At 42.9% G+C, this 21,668-nt stretch overlaps 2 protein-coding genes across 4 annotated transcripts; one reads left to right on the plus strand and one right to left on the minus strand.

Moving 5' to 3' along the window:
• The first annotated feature begins 8,041 nt into the window (after window positions 1–8,041).
• On the plus strand, window positions 8,042–11,489 carry si:ch73-1a9.3 (non-histone chromosomal protein HMG-like). Of its 2 annotated transcripts, none has more exons than XM_041052517.1 (6): window positions 8,042–8,247; window positions 9,820–9,843; window positions 10,026–10,055; window positions 10,147–10,188; window positions 10,274–10,384; window positions 10,472–11,489. In XM_041052517.1, exons 1-6 carry the CDS (start codon window positions 8,230–8,232, stop codon window positions 10,517–10,519), a joined length of 273 nt encoding a protein of 90 aa, XP_040908451.1. In that variant the 5' UTR covers window positions 8,042–8,229; the 3' UTR covers window positions 10,520–11,489. The 2 variants fall into 2 exon arrangements, with proteins under 2 accessions (XP_040908451.1, XP_040908452.1); XM_041052518.1 differs by having other exon boundaries at window positions 8,048–8,247; window positions 10,277–10,384.
• Window positions 11,490–12,711: 1,222 nt separating this feature from the next.
• On the minus strand, window positions 12,712–18,918 carry slc37a4b (solute carrier family 37 member 4b). Of its 2 annotated transcripts, XM_041050733.1 has the most exons (11): window positions 18,789–18,918; window positions 17,672–17,905; window positions 17,407–17,576; window positions 16,849–17,081; window positions 15,735–15,981; window positions 15,062–15,214; window positions 14,888–14,973; window positions 14,692–14,805; window positions 14,544–14,609; window positions 14,317–14,455; window positions 12,712–14,230 (listed from the first exon to the last, which is right to left on the minus strand). In XM_041050733.1, the coding sequence occupies exons 3-11, from the start codon at window positions 17,552–17,554 to the stop codon at window positions 14,064–14,066; spliced, it is 1,353 nt and encodes a 450-aa protein (XP_040906667.1). In that variant the 5' UTR covers window positions 17,555–17,576; window positions 17,672–17,905; window positions 18,789–18,918; the 3' UTR covers window positions 12,712–14,063. The 2 variants fall into 2 exon arrangements, with proteins under 2 accessions (XP_040906667.1, XP_040906666.1); XM_041050732.1 differs by having other exon boundaries at window positions 17,407–17,905.
• Window positions 18,919–21,668: the final 2,750 nt, after the last annotated feature.

Genomic DNA, 21,668 nt, shown 5'->3' on the forward strand with positions numbered 1-21,668 from the left:
AAGGAGCTAAAAAATGATCAGTGTTTTTTATTATTCAGTCTCTCATTCGCAAAAAATGAATCTATCACAAAATTAGGAAGGCCACATTATCCAGTTTGATCCGCTGACTACACTATACACCTAAATTACAACCTCACTGCTAAACCAAACTGTTAACGTGGTATATGCTGGCTTTACGGTTTTCCATACATCGCTAGTGTTGATATCAGAACACAGACCTCTTATAAATGATTTCGGTCGATCAAATCTCTGCATTCGCGACAAAATAATCCTCAGAAGTAACAGCATCTTCAGTTAGACAAACTTACTGCGTGATAGGTCCCCGCTGTGGTGTGTGAAACGGATCAAAGCTTCATTTCCTGAAACAGCAGGTGAGCAGCAGGACTCCACCTGTGGCTGTGAAACTCTCGCAGGGAGCAAGGTTCAGGTCTGGCCACTGAAACCAAGCCATTATCTACACAGTACACCTGTCAGTGAGTAACAGTGATAGCGAGTCCCAGCCTGCTGCTCGGCTGTGGGTGTGAGGCTGGCGTTTTCACCTGCTGACAGAACGGACAGGTGAGGCGGTTGTGTCTTATCAGAATGGTAGGCTGCGTTGTTTGTGAGTCACTCAGCTCACTCAGAAAACTCCACAGGGCTTTAAGATTTACAGGTGCTGTGAAAGTCTTGTGATACCTCAGGAAATCCACGGTAACAGGAAACTATTAGTCACTCACTCTGTAGTTATTTTGAATTGAGGGAGTGATTAACAGCGTCCTTGACTTTCATCACAGTGAAGTTAAGGAGAAACACTATCAGAAGTAGAGTTGCATTTTGCTGTTATCACATACATAACCTCACCTCCACCAGCTACAACGCTAAATAAGTTGCTCAGATATGAATGCGAGGAGCCAATTTTCTGCATCATGAGTACTTGTACTTTTGATACTCATTTTACTGATAATACTTCTGTACTTTTATTTATGTGCAGGACTTTTACCTGTGTTTGAGTGTTTTTACACGGCTGTATTGCTACTTTTACTTGAGTAAAAAGGTCAGAGTGCTTCTCCCACATGTGACAGTCATTGTAATAAACTCATCCAATGTCACTGTTCCCTCCAAAGCCTCTGGATAGTTCTCACTAACTGCCTTGTTTCAGTGTGATGACACAATAACTTTTAGACCTTATCAAACAGTTCATGCAACCAGTCCACTGTTACCCACTGTGGTAAATCCACGTGAAAGCAGTGGAATTATGTTCATGGAGGTGTATTTACACTGACTTAAGCTTCTTCACACTACAGAAAAAGTAGTTAAGCTCCCGGTCTGTGAGCTACCCAGACTCAAATCAGGTTTATTTATAGTGTCAGTGTAAACAAGGCCATAAAGGTTAGTTTTTAAGACAAAGCATCTTCCTTGTTGAAGTGAGTCCTGACCTTTGTCCTCCCTGTAGGAGGAAAACAGGACAGAGAATAACCTCTAGTTTCAATCCTATTACTGTTAAAGTACATGATCGCCAAAATTCCTAGTTTACTCTCATTGACCCCTGCACCACTGCTCTGAGCCCTGATCACAAACACTCTGTATCTTCCTCCCTGCTGCACACACTCTCCACGTCGGTGTGCCTGCAGCTGATGTTAATGAACGAAGGGGGAAGTTTACTTGTGAACAAGACTTCACACTCCCACTGTGGGGCTGCCTGTGGACCTGTGATACATTTTGATGACTGTCAGTGGGATGGCTGCAACGAGATCATCACCGCCAAGGTCATTTCCACTGTTTAGCGTAACACACGCTGCTGTATGGACAATGTAGTTGTGCTGCTTTGCACTGAGCAGCAGCTTTTTTCAGCAGAAGCTGATAATAACCCATTGATTGCTTTCACATTGGCCACTAGGGGTCACTGTAGGATCATGTTGTGCTTATTCACAATGATGCTTTCTCCATGAGAAATGAACATTTTACAGACAAGGTGCTTTTTAAATGCACTTTCATGTTATTACATGAGTTTGATTGTTAACACATGAACTCTGTGAACAGCTTTGCCATGTGTGATGTGTTTGTATCATTTACAGCTGAAGTTCCTAGTCAAGAAAATCTGGTGTATATGTTGCTAAAGTTTTGCAAGAACTACAGCAAAACATGACAGTAATCACGAATTACCTGCCTGATAATAAGAATAAGAAATCTTTAACAAGTATCAACTCATAATATCATAGCTCATGTTTGTGAAAACACTCATTACTAAGATCTTTAAAAATTCTGAATATACACATACAGTGATGGATATTTTATATTTATAGCAGATTAAATGACCAATATGCTCTGTGGTGTAGATTTCACTGTGTCTATACTAATACAATTTTACATCACATGGTTTCATGTTGTTGTGTTTTTACTCAGCTAGTTCACAGTTCCTATTTTCCACAGTAAAACCAGGTTAAAGATGACCAAAAACAAAAAAAAATAACAGCCTACTGAAGCTGGAGAACTAATTGGCAGCTAAAGCATGTCAAAAGGCCTTTAGTGGAACAGCCTCCTGATTAGCAGATCTCGTATGATGCAGCGGAGAAGCTGGCAATGCGATCTGTCTTTCCACCGTTCTGGTTATGAGCTCCTCTGGCCCACAGTCATGGTTTTATGAGGGCAGCGGTATAGTAGGAGCTGGAATGTCTCCAGACACAGCTGGTATTGTATAGGCAGAAGCAAGCAGACAACCATGAAAAACAGGAAGTAGATAGTGGGGGAGGGTCAGCAATAGTGGTCCTCTGATCCCCTGTATATGGCCTGCAATGGAAGTCATTCAGAGGCCCCCTCCGCCACGAGAGCTGCTGTGTCAGGGATCATCAGTCATAAGTCATCATATGTGCTCGGCCTTGTGATGGCTGCTTGGCTTAACCATTCTATTGTTTTATGTCATTGTCTGCAACCAAAGATTAGTTCCATTCAATTACCCCCCCTTATCTGAGAGAATAAGATATGGATACATAATGCGATACCTCCCTAACAAAAAGGCACGCCTTCAGAGCATGCATTAATCGCCATTGTGGGATTTGTTTTTGTGGTGTCAGCAGTTGGCTAATCAATGGTTAAAGCCGACTAAGGTTTATTGTTACTGAGCTTATTAGGCCATGTCGCCACTGGGGCAAGCCTCCGCCCTCTCTCACATGTAAATTGCTGTGTTAAAGGCAGGTCATGGGCACGCCCCTCCTTAGACTGCAACACATACCTCAGTGAACAAACGCAATGCAAAGTCTTATTTTTAGTAAAAGCATTTGACACCCTGTCACTTTTGTCATTCTACTTTGTTTCTATATCATTTTTTATATCCAATCACCAAATATTCACAAGTCACTGATACCATATGATAACATATAGATTTTTAATCTATATGGTTGCGCAGAAGATCCATGCAGTTCCTGTGAAGTGTTGAACTAAAATCTCAGACCTTAATGTCAGTGTGGACTCCTGCTGTGAGTTCTGGTGGTGCCATAGCCCCTCTCACACAAACTGGTGTAATCTGGTTTTACCCGCAGCTCCATATGGGAAGGCCGCCATTCGCTGCATGGAAGAAATCCACTTAGTAAGAGGGAGAGAGAGAGAGAGGGAGAGAGGGGGGGGAGACTCAGCTTTTCCTTACGTGCAGCTGATCCATTCACAGTCATCTCTGTCACCTCTCTAACAGCTGATTGTTTACAGGCCCACAGTGTAGTGAAAAAAAGTGTGTTTAGTATGTTTGTGTACAACACAGCTGCTCCGTCTCACCTGTCCCCGGTCTACAAGACTTAACCCCTAGCTACTGACGAGTTGCGGTTGTGTACGTGTAAGAGGGAGTAAGTGAAGAAGATAGATGGACAAGTTGCCCTCCGTCAAAGAGGCTTTGGTTGAGGTCACCTTTACCTTCATCCTGTCACCCTCCGCTGAGGATTATGCCATGTCTCTGTTCCAGTTACCTCTAAGACAACTCAGTGCTCTACGTATTCTTTCTTTAAGTCAAATACATGAATCATTTGCGCCACATAAACAAAAAATAGTTGCATTGAAACAATCATTTTTCAGAGAATTAGCACAGTCTGTTCCACTGCGGTCGTCTTCTCTCCTCCCGCTATTCCGACGACTCAAGGGGGAAAACGAGAGAGAGTGAAAAGGAGGGAAAGAGCAGCAACAGGCAGCAGCTGTGATGGAAGGCCTCCTCCATACTCAACAGCATTGTTATCTGACACCTACCTAATGCCTTTTCCCCTCCTCCCACCCTTCCTTGGCTTTTTTCCCCCTCCCTTTGTCTTATACATATACGCACACACATATGTATACAGTATCTGTGCAGAGAGACTCCCGCAGAGAGCTGCTGAGGACTGTCTTTAACGTGTCAATTTTTCTCTCAGACAGGACAGAGAGAGACGTAGCGTCAGACCACAGCTTTGCAAATTGCTTTCCAGTTCAGAGGTGGAAGAACTTCCATGATCATGTGACGGGGGACAGGTTTTTGATATCTTTGCTTCATTCATCAAAATCAGTAGATCACACACGAATCTCAGCAGGAAAAACAGATTATGCTATAAACAAACTCCAAGTTGTCCCGAGCACAAAGTAGATCGACATGTGGCTCCTGTGTTAGGATCCACACACACACACGCACACACACTGCTGCCCACAGTATCTCTACATGTGTGATGGGTCAGCTCTGCTCCTTTGAATCCTTATTTTACCATATTAAAAAACTTCTGTTTAAAGAGCAGCTGGTTATGGGTTGTGTACAGTATTATATAATCAGAGGTGGAGGAAGAAATCAGACTTTTTTCAGAATTTAGATTTTTCTTAAGTAAAAGTAGTGTTTGCACACAACTACTCCTGTGAAGACATATGTTGTTCCATTTCAATTCAGCTACTTATAACTGAACACATGGTTGAACTTACAAATACATTTTTCACTGTAATGTGTTTAAATGAGGATAAGTTAGTTATGTAGTGAATTGGACCTGCACATAGCTTGTTTAAAGTTTTACAGCCCTTGTGTTACATGTATTGAATATGAAGGCCTGTCGTTTCATCAGCCAGCTATAAGATATTATTTATAACAGTTCCTTCATTGATAAACCAGCCCTAAATGGCCCCTTCATGTGTTATTTTTTTCGTTAGGTTTGGGATGTGTTTCAGCCTGATGGACAGGACTCCAGCTCTGTATTCCCCCCGAAGCTCCAAACGAGAAGGTAAAAAAAAAAAAAAACTGCTGTACATCTACACTGTTGTGAGTGAAGTAGCCAATGCAATGAGGAGAAACTTGTGGAACTGGTTGCTGTCAGCAGGATTTACACTCTTACAACACTGTATGTTTCTGTTGCAAACTGCTGATGCTTCCACAGAGCCGGTTGTTTGAAGTGGTAACAAGAGACACAGGTACCTAATTTATGCGTCACTCAGCCTGTTCTTGTGTTGTGTGTTGAATGGGGCAGTGGGGCGAAGTAAACGTCTGATGTCATTACCATAATAATACCAGCAAGCATCAGCATGTGACTTGGTCTAATTGTTGACACCTCTCTGCCCACAAGGAGCCACAAACCTTTCAAACTGGGAGTCAAAGGGGGGCTGGACTGTTTGTTTCTGCTGCAGATTTGCAACCCACAAAATAAATAAATTAATTAAACCGTTAAGTCTGAGTCACAGTTTCACCTGGTTTACTGCTGAAATGCTTTGTTAGAAAGTTTGCTGCTGTTACCACATAGCTGAAGAACTCACCTGTTTGAGTATAAACTTTACAGAGTCAATGACTGACTGTTTCTCCGGATCTTATAATCAGTAGGAGGAGTAATGGGTAATTTGAAGAAGGCCCCTGTTTACTGTTTGGACAATTCAATTGTTCAACAACAGTAAATAACTTTCATGCTGGATTTTGCAATTGCTGTAATCTTTTTAAAGACGAATCAGCAGAGCTTCATATCCAATCAACCATGAAAGTATCCAAATATTTTGAAATATTTCCTCTGTGGCCAAGAACAAAAGCCTTCAAACTGGAGTCAAGAAATCTGACCTGTATGTATCCCAGCATTTGTTGGCAGTCAAATGTCACAGACAGGTGTGACGTTGGTTGGGAGAATGCTCCAAACAAAATCAAATTCGGTGTGTTCTCAGACAGCTGTTGAATGCAACCCTGCAGGAAATGCCAGTTCACTGTGAATTCAGGTCTGTTTGTTTAATGGTGTTCACACCAGATGAAGGAGCTTACAAGTGATAGTGGCAGCAGAGCGGCTCACAGATGCCTCCAAACAAGAAGCAGGCCCTCACATAGAGTGATAAACTGCATCACTGCATGGACTTATTTAAAAATATCTGGCCTATAACCAGTCACATGACAACGCTGACCAGTCTATGATAGTGTATTGGGGAGGATCAAAGCTAAATGCAATGTTCCTTCAGTTATAAATCTGCAGTTTCTTTACAGTGGTCTGTAGCTTCACACATGATCAGTGTTTTTCCAAACGGAGAATAAAAACTTCCTGTACACAACCTCTGCTTTACTAAAGCATAAAAAATGAAAATAATAATAGTGAATCAAATGCTGCAACAACCTTTAATTAAATATGGTTTTTGCTTTGCTTGAGAATATCTTCCTGTTTTTTTCTCACCTGATTTGCAGTGCACGTAGATTAATGCTGCTGTATTCAAATACTTTAATTTAAAGAAGCTCATTGCTGAGAGCATATTTCCTCCTTAATATGAACTGTTTTCTACTCAGACAGGATGTTGGGCAGACTTGGTCTTGGTACATGATGCAGGGAGGAATTATTTAGAAGTCCAACTCAGTTAAGGAGAGAGGAACATTTTTATTTGATTATTTGATCTGTGATGTTTTTGCTGGATGTTTTTTTTTTATATATATTTATGCCTAATATACAACAGATAATCACAATCATATCCTAACACTGCAAACAAAAATATATAATAACATGTTGTGCAAAGTATGTCCTGATTTAAAGTGTTTTTAACATAGTTTTTCCTGATTGCACTTTTATCATGTACTTGACAAACAGTATGGTTAAACAGAGTAATAATGTTAGAATGAGAATAATGTTGAAATAGAGCTCTGAAGGCACATGGTTCAAATTTTATACAAGCCCAGGTTAAAATAAAAAGCAGGCTCATAACTTTAACCTTTGTCCTGTAGCTAAATAAACAATTTATAATGAAATTATTGCCAAAAGTACATGCTAAATACATTAGCATGTAACATAAAGCCAGTTTCTCCTATACAGGGTATAGACATAGAAGTGAGCTCACATTAGGCTAAATTAACCACATGCAGGATTCATAACCAGAAATAAATTCTGAAACACGTGGAATTTATTTCTGTTTTGTGGGCAGTTCACCTGAGGAAACCACACAGTGCTCAGTGTTGTTCAGTGGCTCAGGGCAGTGTCTGTATCACTCACTCAGGGGAAATGAATGAATGTCTCCGTGCTGAAATGTCTGAAATGACTTCAGCACAAAGCTGGAGCTCCACCACTGCTGTTTCCACTGAAGTCATGTTTTGGATTGCACACTCACAATGGGGCAAGTGGACGGTGACAACACTGGAAGGAGGTTGCACAAGAGAGCACATATGCTAAGAGCCCTGTACCCACAAGTATCCTGTCGCCATTTTCCCAAGCTAAAATACAAAAGACTTAGCTGGGGGAGAACACACCCCTCTCTCAATCTTCTGCCTTTACACATGCCACATTTTCTTTTATCAGCTGTGTTAAAGATGCAGAATGGCTTTGCTTTTAGCGCACAGCTGAAGCTCTGCTTGGAAATGTCAAGATGTGACATTTGGGGGGAGAAATAAAAGCATTTGTAGTCGAGGTGAGAGGCTGATTTAATGACAATTTTGCCTTGTTACAGCAGATGGTTGCACAGAAAGACAAATAGCTCGCCATATTTGTTGACTGACGTGTGACGTACCCACACAGGTAGGAGCCCAGATTTGAAATCGTCTCGCTGACCACCGCGTCGTCCAATCACAGGGCAGAGGGGGCGGGATATAGCCCCGTCAATCATGCCGGAACTATAACGGTTTGAATAGGGAAGGAGGGGGAGAATCCAATCCGGTTTGAGCTAGTTTTTCCTCCAATGGAACATTAAGTCTCGCAGCGCTGTATTAGACTGTACTGGTACAGCTTTATCCAGAATATACCACTGTATTTTCTCCTGTATTCAGTAACATTTAGCTTTTTTTTTCCTTTTTAAAAAAAAAACACCCCACACAAACCAACCATGCCTAAAAGGAGCAAAGTGAGTAGACCTATATCTTTCATGCATCTAGTAATACAGCCTTTATAACCCACAAGTGCAGTTTGTAGAATGGGCTTGTTACAGCTGGCGGTTCAGAGTTGTTCAAATGTTGCTGCAAATGTGCGTTTTGTGGTCCGAGTGAATGTCAACAGTGTTGCGCCGTGCAGCCCGGACTTTAGTTGCTATGTAGCGTCTGTTTTGATTCTGTGAACTGCCTGATTCTTGGTCTTATCTCTCTTGTGCAGTGATAATCTTTGTGCCAAGTGGTTTTTCCGTGTGCCGGGTTCTTCTTTTTAAACCGCGGAATGGTGACATGCACAGTTGCATGTGTGTTTAAAGACATTTAGTTGCAGTGTAGGACAAAGCGGGGGTCGGTTTCTCTGTCGATAGATCGCCTTTCTGCAGAGAAAGTTGGCGGCATATTGATTGTTTCCTTCGGGGGTCGTCACGCTGGATACTAAAGTTTCTCGGAGAGAAAATAGGACGGGAGCTGAAAACGTAAAGCTCGGCATTAGCGCGTTATTCGGTGGGAGTTTGACTATGGTTGTTGAGGCTGTTATTTTCATGTGTGCACGGAGTCTTGTTTATGGCTTTCGAATGGCACAAACACACTTTTTTTTTTAATATACGATGTTATCAACGACTTTTCCTAAACCTAACGTGCATGTGTGCTCTTTTTGTTTATATGTGCACGTCCGCCCTTATTCTCTCCCCCGGTGAAAACGCATTTCGGCGCCCGTCGTGTTAGCTGGCTGTCTTTCTGTGTGTATTGTTGGCTCAGGCCAGTTGTAGGTTATGCAATGGCGAGCCTCCGTCAGCACAGCGCTGCTCCTGTTGCTGGGGGTTCTAGTAGATTCTGCTACCAGACCGACAGAGTCGCTGAGCATCTCGGAGTGACTCTTTTCAAATTAATGGCGGGAACGCTCGCTGCACGGCTCGGGTTTTCTCTCGTACACTCGCAATCCCATTTATTACCAATGAATGGATGTGTCGTGAGGAGGCGGAGTCCGCCCCCTCCACCGGAGTTTTACAGTAGGCAAATCACTTGCAGGAGCAGGGAGAGAAGAACCGAGCCACATGATGCCGTTTAAAACCACTTCAGGCCATTATATTACCATGCTGCGTTATAACTGTACTACTCAAACATGTCAGAGGACTCCTACTGTGTGCTTTATTATTCCTGCGCCAACAAATAGTCCACAAGAAGCAGCTTTGCAAATGTGTTTCAAAGTAACGTGACATTTCTAACTCATATAACGACAGTAATCATCATGCTGATCTTATTCGCATAGCTTTGGTATTTTTATGCACCCAGCATGTGAATGAAGCTCCACTGTGCGAGATTTCAGAACGTATCTCAGTCAATCACAGTGGCCTGTCTGAACCACATCATGTATGAAGCTGGATGTGCAGCCATAGGCTAATAATCTGTCTGGAAACGCCCACTTTTTGAATTACATAACTAATACTTAAAGCCCATGCCCCATTTCCCACCACCAGTTAAACCCACCATAGGCACAGCAGAACGCAGACAATCTCCTTAACCTGATTTTCTGTCTGTTTTCCTCACAGGCATCTGCAGGAGGTGAATCAGCGGTAAGCAGTAAACAGAATAACACACTTTGGTTTGGATTGTCTTATGCTTTATTCATCCTCAAAAATGATGAAACAGTTAGTCTGTGCACCCACCAGGGGTCAGTAACATCTAATCAGTGAGAGCCACTGGCTGATATTGAATATTTCAAGTAATCACACTGTCTGTTGCCTCTGCTCTGCAGCCCAAGAGGAGATCTCTCAGGTTGAAAGATGTAAGTACAGATAAACACAGACGGTCACAGACAGTATGCATGTTGTTCACAGCTTTCTTGGTGCTGACATTAGTGCTGTTCTTCCCCACAGAGACCTGCACCTGCAAAGGCAGAGCCCAAACCTAAGCCAAAGGTGGGACCTTGTTTTGATTGGATTCATTTACCAGACTCTGGACTGTTTATCATGAGTTACTAATGTAGTTAATGTCTTTTGTTAGCAGAAGGGACCTGCTAAGCCTAAGAAAGCTAAGGAGGTGGAGAAGGCCAAGCCTGAGGAGAAAGCACCAGAAGCCCCTGCTGAGAATGGCGAAGCCAAAGCTGAAGAAGAGGTTAGAGTGAAAATCATCACATATAAACATGTAAAGCTCATGTATCCGTGGTGGTGTAGCTTTGACGCTCAAAATTTTGTCTTACAGGCACCAGCTACAGACGCAGGTGAACAAAAAGATGAGGCAGCAGAATAACATCTCTCAAACCACGTCTTTTACCAGTGCTCCCTGTACCTCTTTTCTTGTACAATTCAGGGGAATATTTTTATCAACTATTTTCTAAATACAGGTTTTTTAGTAGTTTGATTGTAGAGAACACTTTTTTTTATTGAAAGACAAAAAAAGTCAATTTGGAGACGGGGGAATTTCATCACATCCCACAATTTTGCATCGCCATAAATATCGCGGTCGTTATTGTTACTGTCAGTGGATTTCGTTTCAGTTTTAAATGTGAAGGAGGGGGAGGGAACAGGACAGGTTACCGTGTCAACACGCAAGCACAGCGTTCGCAGGAGCAGGGGCAACAACCGGAAGAATTTGCCTGCGTGGATTACATTCCATATGCTTTATAAGGGACAGTGTATGTAATCTGTGCTGGGGTGGGGATGGACAAAGTCACAGGGCAACTCATTGTTTTATTGTTTATAATGAAGAACAGTGTTTAGAATGTTTGTAAGCTTTGTTCCTATATGTTAACTCTTGTACTCATGCAGTTTTCTTAACGAATCTGATCAATAAACCTAAAATCCCTAGTACTGGAGCTCTCCCTATCAGAACTGTGCATCGCGTGTGTTGGTTGTGTCTCTGTTCTGTGATAGCATCGCAATAAATTTGTATAGCTGCTGTGAAAAGGGTTTTCAATCTTTCTATATGCAGTGTGTAATGGTACATTGTAAGGATGGTAAAAATGGAATTTGTTTTCTTAGCCAAGCTAATAAGGTGTGTAATCATAAAAAAAAAACACTGTTGAGACTGGTTTCTTAAAGGCCAACAGTCAAACTGTACATTTATTTGAGATGTCAAATGCATACCAGCAGTAGCAATATTCATGTGGGTTTTAGGTATCTGTATCAAGTACAAGTGTGCAGTTTCTTTTTATCTGTTTATAGATGTACCTGTGTAATGATTGTTATCAACAAACCAATAAAACTTGGTTGGTAGTTGTTACGCTGTTTCATTCTGAAAAGTCAATTAATAGGTTTCTGACACAAGACTAGAAGTGTTGCATGCTGAGTAAAAGTTGATGATTAGTCCCTCTTTAAAATGGATCAAACTAAATTTAGGATTCTGTTTCATAGGAAATTGTCATGGTAAGGCAACAATGGCAGGTAAAGAAAATCTGATAAAGATCTAATTGAAGTCAGAGATGATGTTAGATACATATGTGTCATATTCATTACAAGACATAACTGTACAGGTCAAACTATAACATTCTGGAGGGTGTTTGTATGTACATCTGACAAATACAGGTTCAAACGTTACTTTTAAAATAAAGATCAGTGCCTTTATGAAAGGAATTATCTCTTAAAAGTGACGGTGACAGGTCAGATTCATTTTAACAGAAGCTATAACAGTAAAAGTATGATTCTGAACCAGTCCTGTTAAATAATGTTCCACTTCTAATGCTCTCAGTCTGCTGCAGGGTCAGTCTCTGGACGATGGTTGAAAAAACAGATAGTTTCAGCACCATGGACAGTTTCACTCTGAAGCTCACGTTCGTCAGCTGTTGTCTCTGCATCGTCTCTTATCTCTCCTCTCATCGCGATGCTTTTCCATCCGTTCACACAGACTGATGTTAGTAAACAAACCGATGATGTCGTGCGTCCTCACGTATCTTTGATTATGCACTTCCGGTAGCACACGTTCTCTTCCGCGCCGCTTTGAGTCCCACCTACACGAGGCGTGATTGGTCCGGAGAAACGGCAAGGAGAGGACTACGTGAGAGGTTCACCTGAGTATATTTAGCCAGAGAAGCAGTCGAATGGTTTCCCTAATCCACTCTGCAAACACATCCCTGCCTTGTTTATATACCTGTCACCTTGAGCTTACATGTTTGAACAGCAGCTGACCTGTTAACCGCAGTGAACGGATGAAACCGTGTATAACCGCTGATACCTGTTTAAACCCCTCCCTCTCCTCCTCCCCCCCGGGTAGACGAGAGATCCTCAGTCAGTTGCTCAGAGGAAACCGTAGCAGTTGTTGCCACAAGGTTTGAAGAGTCTGTGGGTTTGACAGATAGAATGGTGCACAAAAATTCAACAAATACTTTTCAGTTTATTCTAAAATAGTCAAATAAATTGCCCATCCACCACAGATACACTTAATTAATTTATTAATTTTAAATTAATTTTACATCTTTGTGTGTCCAAAGACAATGTTTCCCCCCGATTGTGGCACAAAAAAAGAAATTAGTAAAAAGTCTAACTTTAGATCCCCACTTGATTTGTATAGTTGAGACGGCTGAAGCCTCACGTTAGCTTTGCTGGTCTCCAGAATACACTTTTGCATAGAACAACAATGAGATTTGATCACTCACCACTTACAGTGGAGTTGCATGAGGCAGTAAGGACAGGAAGAAGAATTACAGCAGGCCAGAACTGTGCACACAGACTTGGAAAAAATGCAACGAGGAACACGTAATTCTCCCAGCTCGTGGGGGGTGTTTACATCTTTACTGCAATTTTTTTTTTTGGCATCTTCAGAATTGGCTAAAGAAAGTCTGACAGGAAGGTGGTAAGTGCTCAGCTGAACTACTGACAGTTTACAGATAAATTCAATAAAGTAAATTTCACATTTATTCAATTTCTTTAACATTTCCAAGTCCACTGAATAATTCCAGCGAGATCCAGATTTGTCAGTGACACTGAGTGTAGACCCCTTATTACCAGAGTCGGCACAACTCAGATTTTAGAGATGAGAAAGTTAACAGTATATAATCCAGTGTTGTAACTGCTGTACACAACTACAATGGTAGTGACTTAACACCTGTAGCAAAGGTTTGACGTACATAGATACTTAAAAACGTCAGATCTAAAAAGCTGACACGGCCTAAGAATACTGCATCCAAGTGTTATTCTGTATCATTCAGCACAGAACTGTGTATAAAAATAGCATGTTCTCCAGTTACTTCATTTCACTGAAATAATGAACCTAGTACATTTTTTACAAATACTTGAGGTATCAGTAAAATCATCGATGACCATGATGCATGCTACAAGATTTGTGCAAAAACACAGACAAATAATAGTCTATAATATACAGAACCATCAGTGAACATTCAGTAAGTTAAATAATAACTGACTTACACGACGGTAGGTCCTCCCAAACCTTTACAGACTTTCATGTCTATGTTCTCTTTAGCACACTGAACACTGCCTCTAGGATCAAGTGGACTAAAATGTAAGCGTGTGATGAACAGTTATCATCTACTGTATCTTTGTGCTGTTGAATATGAGGATAAATCTAAGTGTGTGTGTGACAAAAGTACCTGATTGTGAATTGAAAGGGAGTAAAAAAAGACGACCTACACCCACCTCGAGTATCTGCACCACCCCCCAATAAATCAGGACAAAGTGTCTTTGACTGTCTGAGATTAGTCTTTGACAGAGGTTCAGTTTGGTCGAATTGGAGCTGTATTAATGTGTAGTTTTCTGTATCCAGAGCTCTAAACAGTGCAAAAACACAGTCTGTCTAGTCACACAAAAGGACACTGACAGTTGGCTCATTTCATCCAGGCGCATTAGTCCATTTTCTCTGCGATTCGTCCCATTTTGGTGCGCATGTTGCGTACGAGGAAGAACCCGACGGTTGCGACGGCCATCATCACCTCAGCTACCCAGAAAGCCATGTCCCAGCTGTGCTGTTTGGCTACAGTGCTGAAGGGAAGCCCAGCCATGAAAGCCCCCACTGCAACACAAGAAAGAGGACCATTCGATGTAAACAACCTTTCAGTAATACTAATGTGTGGATGGTCATGTGAACCTGCAGCCTACCATTAGCCATCAGGGCTACAACGGCATGAGAGGTTCCACAGAAATTTGAAGGAGCACTTTCACTGGCTATCACACCAAACAAGGCAATTGGTCCGTAAGAAGAAAATCCAAACAAAGCACCAAGGAAGAGGATCCAGATCTGTGAATGATGAAAACACAATGTCAACCACCGCGTTGATGAACGCTTTCCCCATTAATCCCATGACTTTAAACATTTTTGAGAATACCTCTTTTTCTGACACACCAATGAGGACAGACACGGGATGAATGACTTGGACCCAAAGCGGAGCCTCCTGAGCAAAGAAAGACTCGTGTAATCACGTAAATTTCAAATGTTTTACGCAGTGATTACAGGTAAATACACTGGTGAGTTACCTTGGGGATCTCAGGTGTGATGGTGACTCTGAAGAGGTACATGGACACATACATACCAGCCATCATGAGGATGAGCAGGCCATGACGAGGGTTCCCGTGGGTGCCCAGGCCTTGCTGGATAAAGTCAAAGGGGGAAGATTCATAACACTGAAAATGTACTGATAATCTCTGTCTAATTAATCTGTCGGTCACTCACCCGAGCTACCGCTCTGTCTGAGATGAAGCCTGATGCGAGGCTGCCCATGAACCCTCCCACCTCCAAGGCACTCATGTAGGTGCTACCTGTCAGCACCACAGCAGAGGTCAGTGTCCTGCACCGGTCAGACCATACGAAAACCAATGAGAAGCGAAAGGCCAATGAAGCACGTACCCATAAGAGCGGTCTGGCCTTTCTCCTGCATGAGGAACAGCTGTCCCCAGTCAGTGGCAGCCGTCTTCACCCCGAACACCACCAAGTAGCCCAGAGACAGCACCCACAGGAAAGGAGAGAGGAGGAACTCGCTCAGGGTGCTCTCACTGTTGCCTGGTGAGGGGAATACAGACACAAGTGGCCATTGTTCAGTACACACTCAGCATACAGTAAGTGCAGAATTACATACAGTTATGTATGCCCGTCACATGGTGTAGGCAAGGCCCCCATAAAATCAGTAAGTGCTACATCTATAGAATGTGTCCTGTATTTGGTATCTGACTGCTTGTACTACATCAGGTCTCAGTTATCCAAATCTTAGACAAAGGGTCATACAGAGCTGTTAAAAACGTCCAGCCATCCTCGCTGCCGTCCCCTGCTGATGATGCACAGCTCTGCCTGCGTGTGGGATGTGGGTGGACACGTTTGATGCTGGGATCAGAATCGTTATCAATGACCTGCTCTCCCTGATGTGGAAAATTATTTCAACATGCATGCTGATAACAGATTTGGGGTTACAGTCGTGACTGTGTAGGCAGTCTAATCTCCCCCACTGGCTTTTTTTTCCTGGTCAGGTTTCTGGTCGGCTTCTCTCTGTGCTGTAACTGTAGCTGACACCCCTTTCTTGGCTTACCTCCCTTTGCCCCCTTCTTGGCGGCGACCTCGATGCTGGGCAGGCCCACGTCCTTTGGCTCATTCTTCACAAACACCAAGCAGACAAGTGAGAAGGCGGCACAGAAAATGCCCGACATGGTTAGGATAGTCCTCCAGTCATAGTACTGCAGGAGCACTGTAACCAGGATAGGACCCAAACTCCCGGCCAGGTTCATGCTGCAGGACAGAACAGACCACCATGTCCCAAACTGGGAGGGCTCGTACCACTGATGGGAAAGAGACACACAGGAGAGAACGAGCAGAGAATAGTTAATGTTTCCACAATCTCACAACACAGCTTCATCTGCACATTTGCAATATTTTGTATGTAAAGTTGGTTATTTTCATGTTGTACTGTCCTGAACAAACATACTCATCCATACAATTTAATTACAATTAAAAGAGATTTTAGGATCATCACTGTCATTGTCATGAACAGCATTTATAGCACTTTCTTTTTTTTTTTTTTAAGTGCAACACTGTTCAGATCCTTCTCTTATTTTTCCCACTTTCAGCAAAACGGCATCTGAACCGCACCCTGTCATGATGTAATACAGCTGAAGGCGGCCATAGACATTCCTCACACAGCGTACCCAACGGAGCAACCGAGTCACCAATAACTTGAGAATCCACTGGGCAAACACTTAAGGCCACCCCACAGCACAGGCTGATTTAACACTGTGCTGATCCACAGTGGGTTGATGTTGTCTCAGCTGTGGAACAGGAGCTGCAGAGCTCCAACAAACTGGTTAAGACCTGGAGCGATTAAAGAGGTTTCCTCTCACGGGAGAAGGAAAACACCTTTGGACAAAGTTGTTTTTCTTTTGGAATGATCTGCTGAGGATCTTCTAAAAATACATTCTCCTGTAATCTGATCCCCTACTGCACACTGAACACATGCCAAAGCCTATTTATTCCCCACCTTTTGAACACTGCGACTCTTCTTGAGAGCCGCGAGGCAGAGGATAGCAGAATGTATTAGGCTTTGCTCAGAGTGTGTAAGTCCTGCCTTCCTGCCTGTAATGTGCAAAATGCATTGCACCAAGAGCTTAATAATCTGTGTTGCATGAGGACGCAGGACAGGACGGTAATACCTTGCGCAGCACTTTCCCACACGGGGGCCAGCCGCAGCCCTGTCCCAGGCCGTTGATGAACCACAGCAGTGAGAACATGGATACGGTGGAGGACCAGGAGAAGACTACGTTGATGCCGCCCACCAAGAAGAGGCCGATGGAGAAAAGCCAGCGGGCGCTGATCTGGTCCGACAGCACGCCGCTGATGAACTTGCTGATGGCGTAGGCCATGGTCTGGCTGCTAGTGATCATACCTGCAGACACAACATGAGGGTTACGGTTAAAGCAATGTACATTTATATACAAGTCAATAGCTGAGAATCGCATCACTTCCCTGCTGCTAATATAAAACCAATCTTGTCTTGTTATTTCTCTTGAGTTGTTAGCAAAGTTTTACAACTCTGTCCACTGAGGTCAAGTGAGGGGATGAGAGAAGACTTCATATGGCAAAGTGCTGTAATAGACATTAATACATGTCCTGTGCAGTCAAAAGGTGAAACTGACAGTCAGCTCTTCACTGAATATATTACAGTTTTGGGTGAATATACTTAAAATGACTGGAAGCAGTTTCAGACTTACCCAAGTCATCTTTGTCCAGTTCAATCTCCTCCATCACAGAGGGCATGACGAAGGAGAAGGTCTTCCTGTTAAAGAAGTACAGCGAGTAGCCGATGAACATGCAGCAGAAGATGACTACACGGTAGTAGCCATAGCCTGTGGCCCCCATGATTGCACTTGATCCAAAAAAGCTTCACCGGTGACAAGGAAAAACAATAATTATTTCTCTTTTCTTCAGTGGAGTCTTGTATCTGTTTTGTCCTCTGGCATCTAGATTATAACCAACCAAGCTGAGCAGAGTGCTGTTATCAGCAGCCGTCGACGCTATCAACTAGTTGTTTTGTACAAGGACAATGGAGATATGAAACAAGATGTTTCATTGGCTGGGCAGCACTGATTAAATATCTTCCACGTGGAGAAACACTCCTGACAGCACTCTTCCTGCAGGCCGGCTGCTCCGTCTATCTGCGAGGCTGCTGCATGTAGAGGCGAAGACAGAGGGAGGAAACCTTACACCAGCCTGAAAATGAAAACAACACTATAAAAGTGACTTAAGACAGAAGAAGTTCTAGCTGCTCATCCTAAACCTGCACATATTTAGCTCCTCTTGATATGTGCACTTAGTTTTAATGGATAAGCCTGATATATCACAATGTTATATTTGGACATCACACAGCAATCAAAAAGGTTTACTCCCTTTTATTTGTAGCCCCTCATACATCCATCACCAGGTGCAGGTCCAGGATGAAGTGACACTCTGGACCTGCAGCTCAGGCTCTTGTATACCCCACTGGTCTTGCAGGCTGTCATATAAATGTCAGAGTTGTTCCTTTAACGGGCTTGGACATGTGGCCGGGACGCCTCCAGTCAGCAAGCTCTGAAACTATCAGGTGTCAGGGAGCTGGAACTCAGAGGGCTGACCTGGTTGTCTTTTTTTTTTTTTTTTTTTTTTTTCATTTATATAACTCCAGAGAATGTACAACAACCTTGATCTGTAAGTATGTTTTTCAATCACAAGCCAGTAACATTTAGCCATGTGCTGGTGTTAGCTCTGACTCTGAAATGATCTGTGCTCCTGTGTGTGTCACCGCTCCGGCTCAGTGTAGGGACACTGACACAGGCCTGTGGCGGACAAAGCGTCTACAGCAACAGAATAAATGACAGTGCGGTGATTCATTCACTGATCGGGACCATTCGTGCTAACGCTGATACAAAGTATTCCCAGAGTTACTCGAGGCGAGCTGATCTGAGAGCGGTCCGAGTTATCCGAGTGTCCCCGCAGGCCTGCGTTTTACCAAATGCCGCCATAAAGCGGGACACATCGCTGCTCGTCGCCGCCTCATGCAGCAGTTCACTCGCCTCTCTGCTGGTCTGGATGAGGAAATGCCTGTAAAGCTGGTTACCTTTCGTTTGCGTCCCTCCAGCCGATCCCATCCAAGCAAAAGCACGACGACGCGCGTTCATGAGTCTGCTGCTCTTGAGCGCGTCACCGCGACACGCCGAGCCACCGTGGCGAACACACACACACACACAGAGGGACAGTAGGAGCTGCAGGATTTAGTTTCAGGTGCATGAACGCATCTAATGTAAGTGTCCCGTCGAATTGTGTTATTGCGATAGCGGTCGTTTTTCTCGCCGCCAAACTCTATTTAAATATCTGTGATATTCAATTTTTAATGCCTCACAAAAAAAGCCAACCTGATTAATTTCATGTCCACGTACTGTTTAGAAATCACTTATTTCTGCAGTTTAATTCGGCATAGTGGGCGATCTATTTTTGCAATTATATTTCAACATCTAGCTCACACTGCTCACTGCTGCCCTCCTCTGTTGGCTGAATCAAATGAAGCACTGATTCTACAAGGTGTGCATGTTCGGTGTAACTCCACGTACCTTCTCTCATCGGAGGCATTTAGGCTTGTCACAGCAGGAAAACACTGACAACATGAAAAACAACTGTGGAGTTGACACAAGTTAATGCACTCAACTCAGTTTACAAGACAATAAGGAACCAACATGGCTGTGGAAGTTTAGGATTGAGAACCTCTGCTTTGGTGTAGGCCTCTGTGGTCACACTTGAATAAAAATGAATTTTAAAAAAGAGATACAAAATACCCATTCATCCAGCCATACCTTTTCTGCAGACAAGGATTGGACGAGCAGTTTGGCAACATGGTAAAATACCAGCGTTAAATAAAGTTTATGGTATTATGAGTAATATTTAAAATCACATAGATTCAGGTACCCTCTCTCTTCCCCATATTTGCTCATTTAAAGTGACCATTGCCTCCCAGCCTAGCAGTCAAATCCACGTGTAATTCAAGAGTATGGGATGTGTCACTTGGAAGGGCTCACCTAAAGACCATAGGAAATAAAGATCAAATGTCAGTATATAAAATCTGACAACCCCACTGTTCAGGTATCTGCATGTAATTTGAGTTTTAATGCACTGAAAATGAAGAAACATTCACATTTGTTTGTGTGTCTCTAAGTCAGATCAGTGACACAACTCCTACAGCAATGCAGTGCAACTAAGGTAGTTAGGTTCACTTTACCAACTATTGCCAGCTGAAAAGAAACTTCATAATGTCACCTTCAAAGCTTATAACTCAAATCTTTTATCACTTTTAAAGGCTGATCGTGTCTCCTGTGTGTTTGTAAGGCCTCAAAAGTGGCATGTTCTTGCACACAACATCTGCTGCTCGTCTCACGAAGCAGGATTAATGAAGTTAGATGGGTAACAGCACTGAGGACAAACATAAAACTCCACCAGATATAAGACTGAACAACAATCTGACTGTGAACTGAAAACCAAACTGCTCATGGTTTTATCAGTGCAGTATTATCCAGCTTACTCAGTGTGGTTTTTGAAACAGTTCCCAGGAGATTTGATCCTCTGTGAAACAGTGTGGGCTGCAAAAGAAAATCCAGAGGAGCTGTTTGGAAAGTCTGTCTTGGGAGATCTGCACTGTGTGGCTTCATGCATAAATGTACTGTGGCTCCCAGCTTGTGTGTGTGTGTGTGTGTGTGTGTGTGTGTGAGTGGTTGTTGGCATGTTTTTGTGAAACACTTTGTAAAGTACCGTATGTTTTTGTCCATGCAGGAGTCATTATGGACCAGTATAATAAATGAGTGGCTAAAGTTTTCACGAGGGAAAGTGCATCAGTTTGGTCAGCACATCACACTAAATGCATTCTGTTAATCAGAGCCTGATACTGTTTGCTCAGTTACTAGCAGATATATTCCTATTATTTCCATTAGTCAGTCATTTCTGTGCAGAGACACTTCCTGCCAGCAGGTGGAGCTGTAGTAATGTGGTTCTTGCAGCTGATGAACTACACAGTGAAACAATGATGTGTATGGCTGGAATAATTTTTCATGTAAAATCCAACAGGACAAGTGTTAGTTGAAATAGACTTTATAGTCAACTGTGTAGGATTACACTCGTTTCCTCCTCAGAGCACCACCATTACCTGTTGTTTGCCTTGTTGTGTGCAAGGCATTTACTAACCCCTACCTCTTTTTTTTTTAACCAATGATTCTCATCCGATCTATTTATGAAGGCCTTTGTTTCACTGGATGATGAATGCAGCTGGGGTATGAAGGGGTTATTAACCACATTTGATATGTGGAGCTTAACGTATGGAATTCTTCTGCTTGATGGGATTTTTTTTTTGGGGGGGGGGGGGGGTGATTGAAATTAAGTTTGACGTTCAGTGGGCTGTTACAGTGTGGATCATCTTGTATAAAGCTGTCTGCAGCCTAATGGTTTGTATTTATCTTGGCTCTTTGAAGGAGAGTGGTGCTGCCATTGCTAACGAGGCAATTAACAGAGGGAGTCAGAGAGAGGCCTGGATGCAGACTCAAAGAATGGGATTGGGAAGAACATGTTTTTGTTGTCACGGCCTTTCCTGTATGAGGACTGTTGGACGACCAGCTCCACAGTTAACCATGATCAAAAATCTTAGACCAGGTCACCAGAAAGATTCCAAGCTGAATAAGATCTGCTATGATAGATATTCTTGGCTAACGGGCAGCCCCACAACTAACCAGTTGTGTAGTTGGCCATGTCCTCTGAAGGAGAACCCCAAAGCTCACTTTAACACTGGGTCTGCTCAAGGACTGTGTGATGTTAATGAGTGAGACAACAGAGATGTTTTAATCCATCTCATTGATGCAACGGCTTAAGCTGGAATGCAATAACACTCCTTCAGGGGGCGTGAGGAGAGGCAGGGGGCAGCTAACAAGGGCAACAAGAGAGAGATGGTGGACTTGATGCTATG

This window comes from Toxotes jaculatrix, chromosome 12 (genome assembly GCF_017976425.1).
Source record: "Toxotes jaculatrix isolate fToxJac2 chromosome 12, fToxJac2.pri, whole genome shotgun sequence".
Classification (NCBI taxonomy): domain Eukaryota; kingdom Metazoa; phylum Chordata; class Actinopteri; family Toxotidae; genus Toxotes; species Toxotes jaculatrix.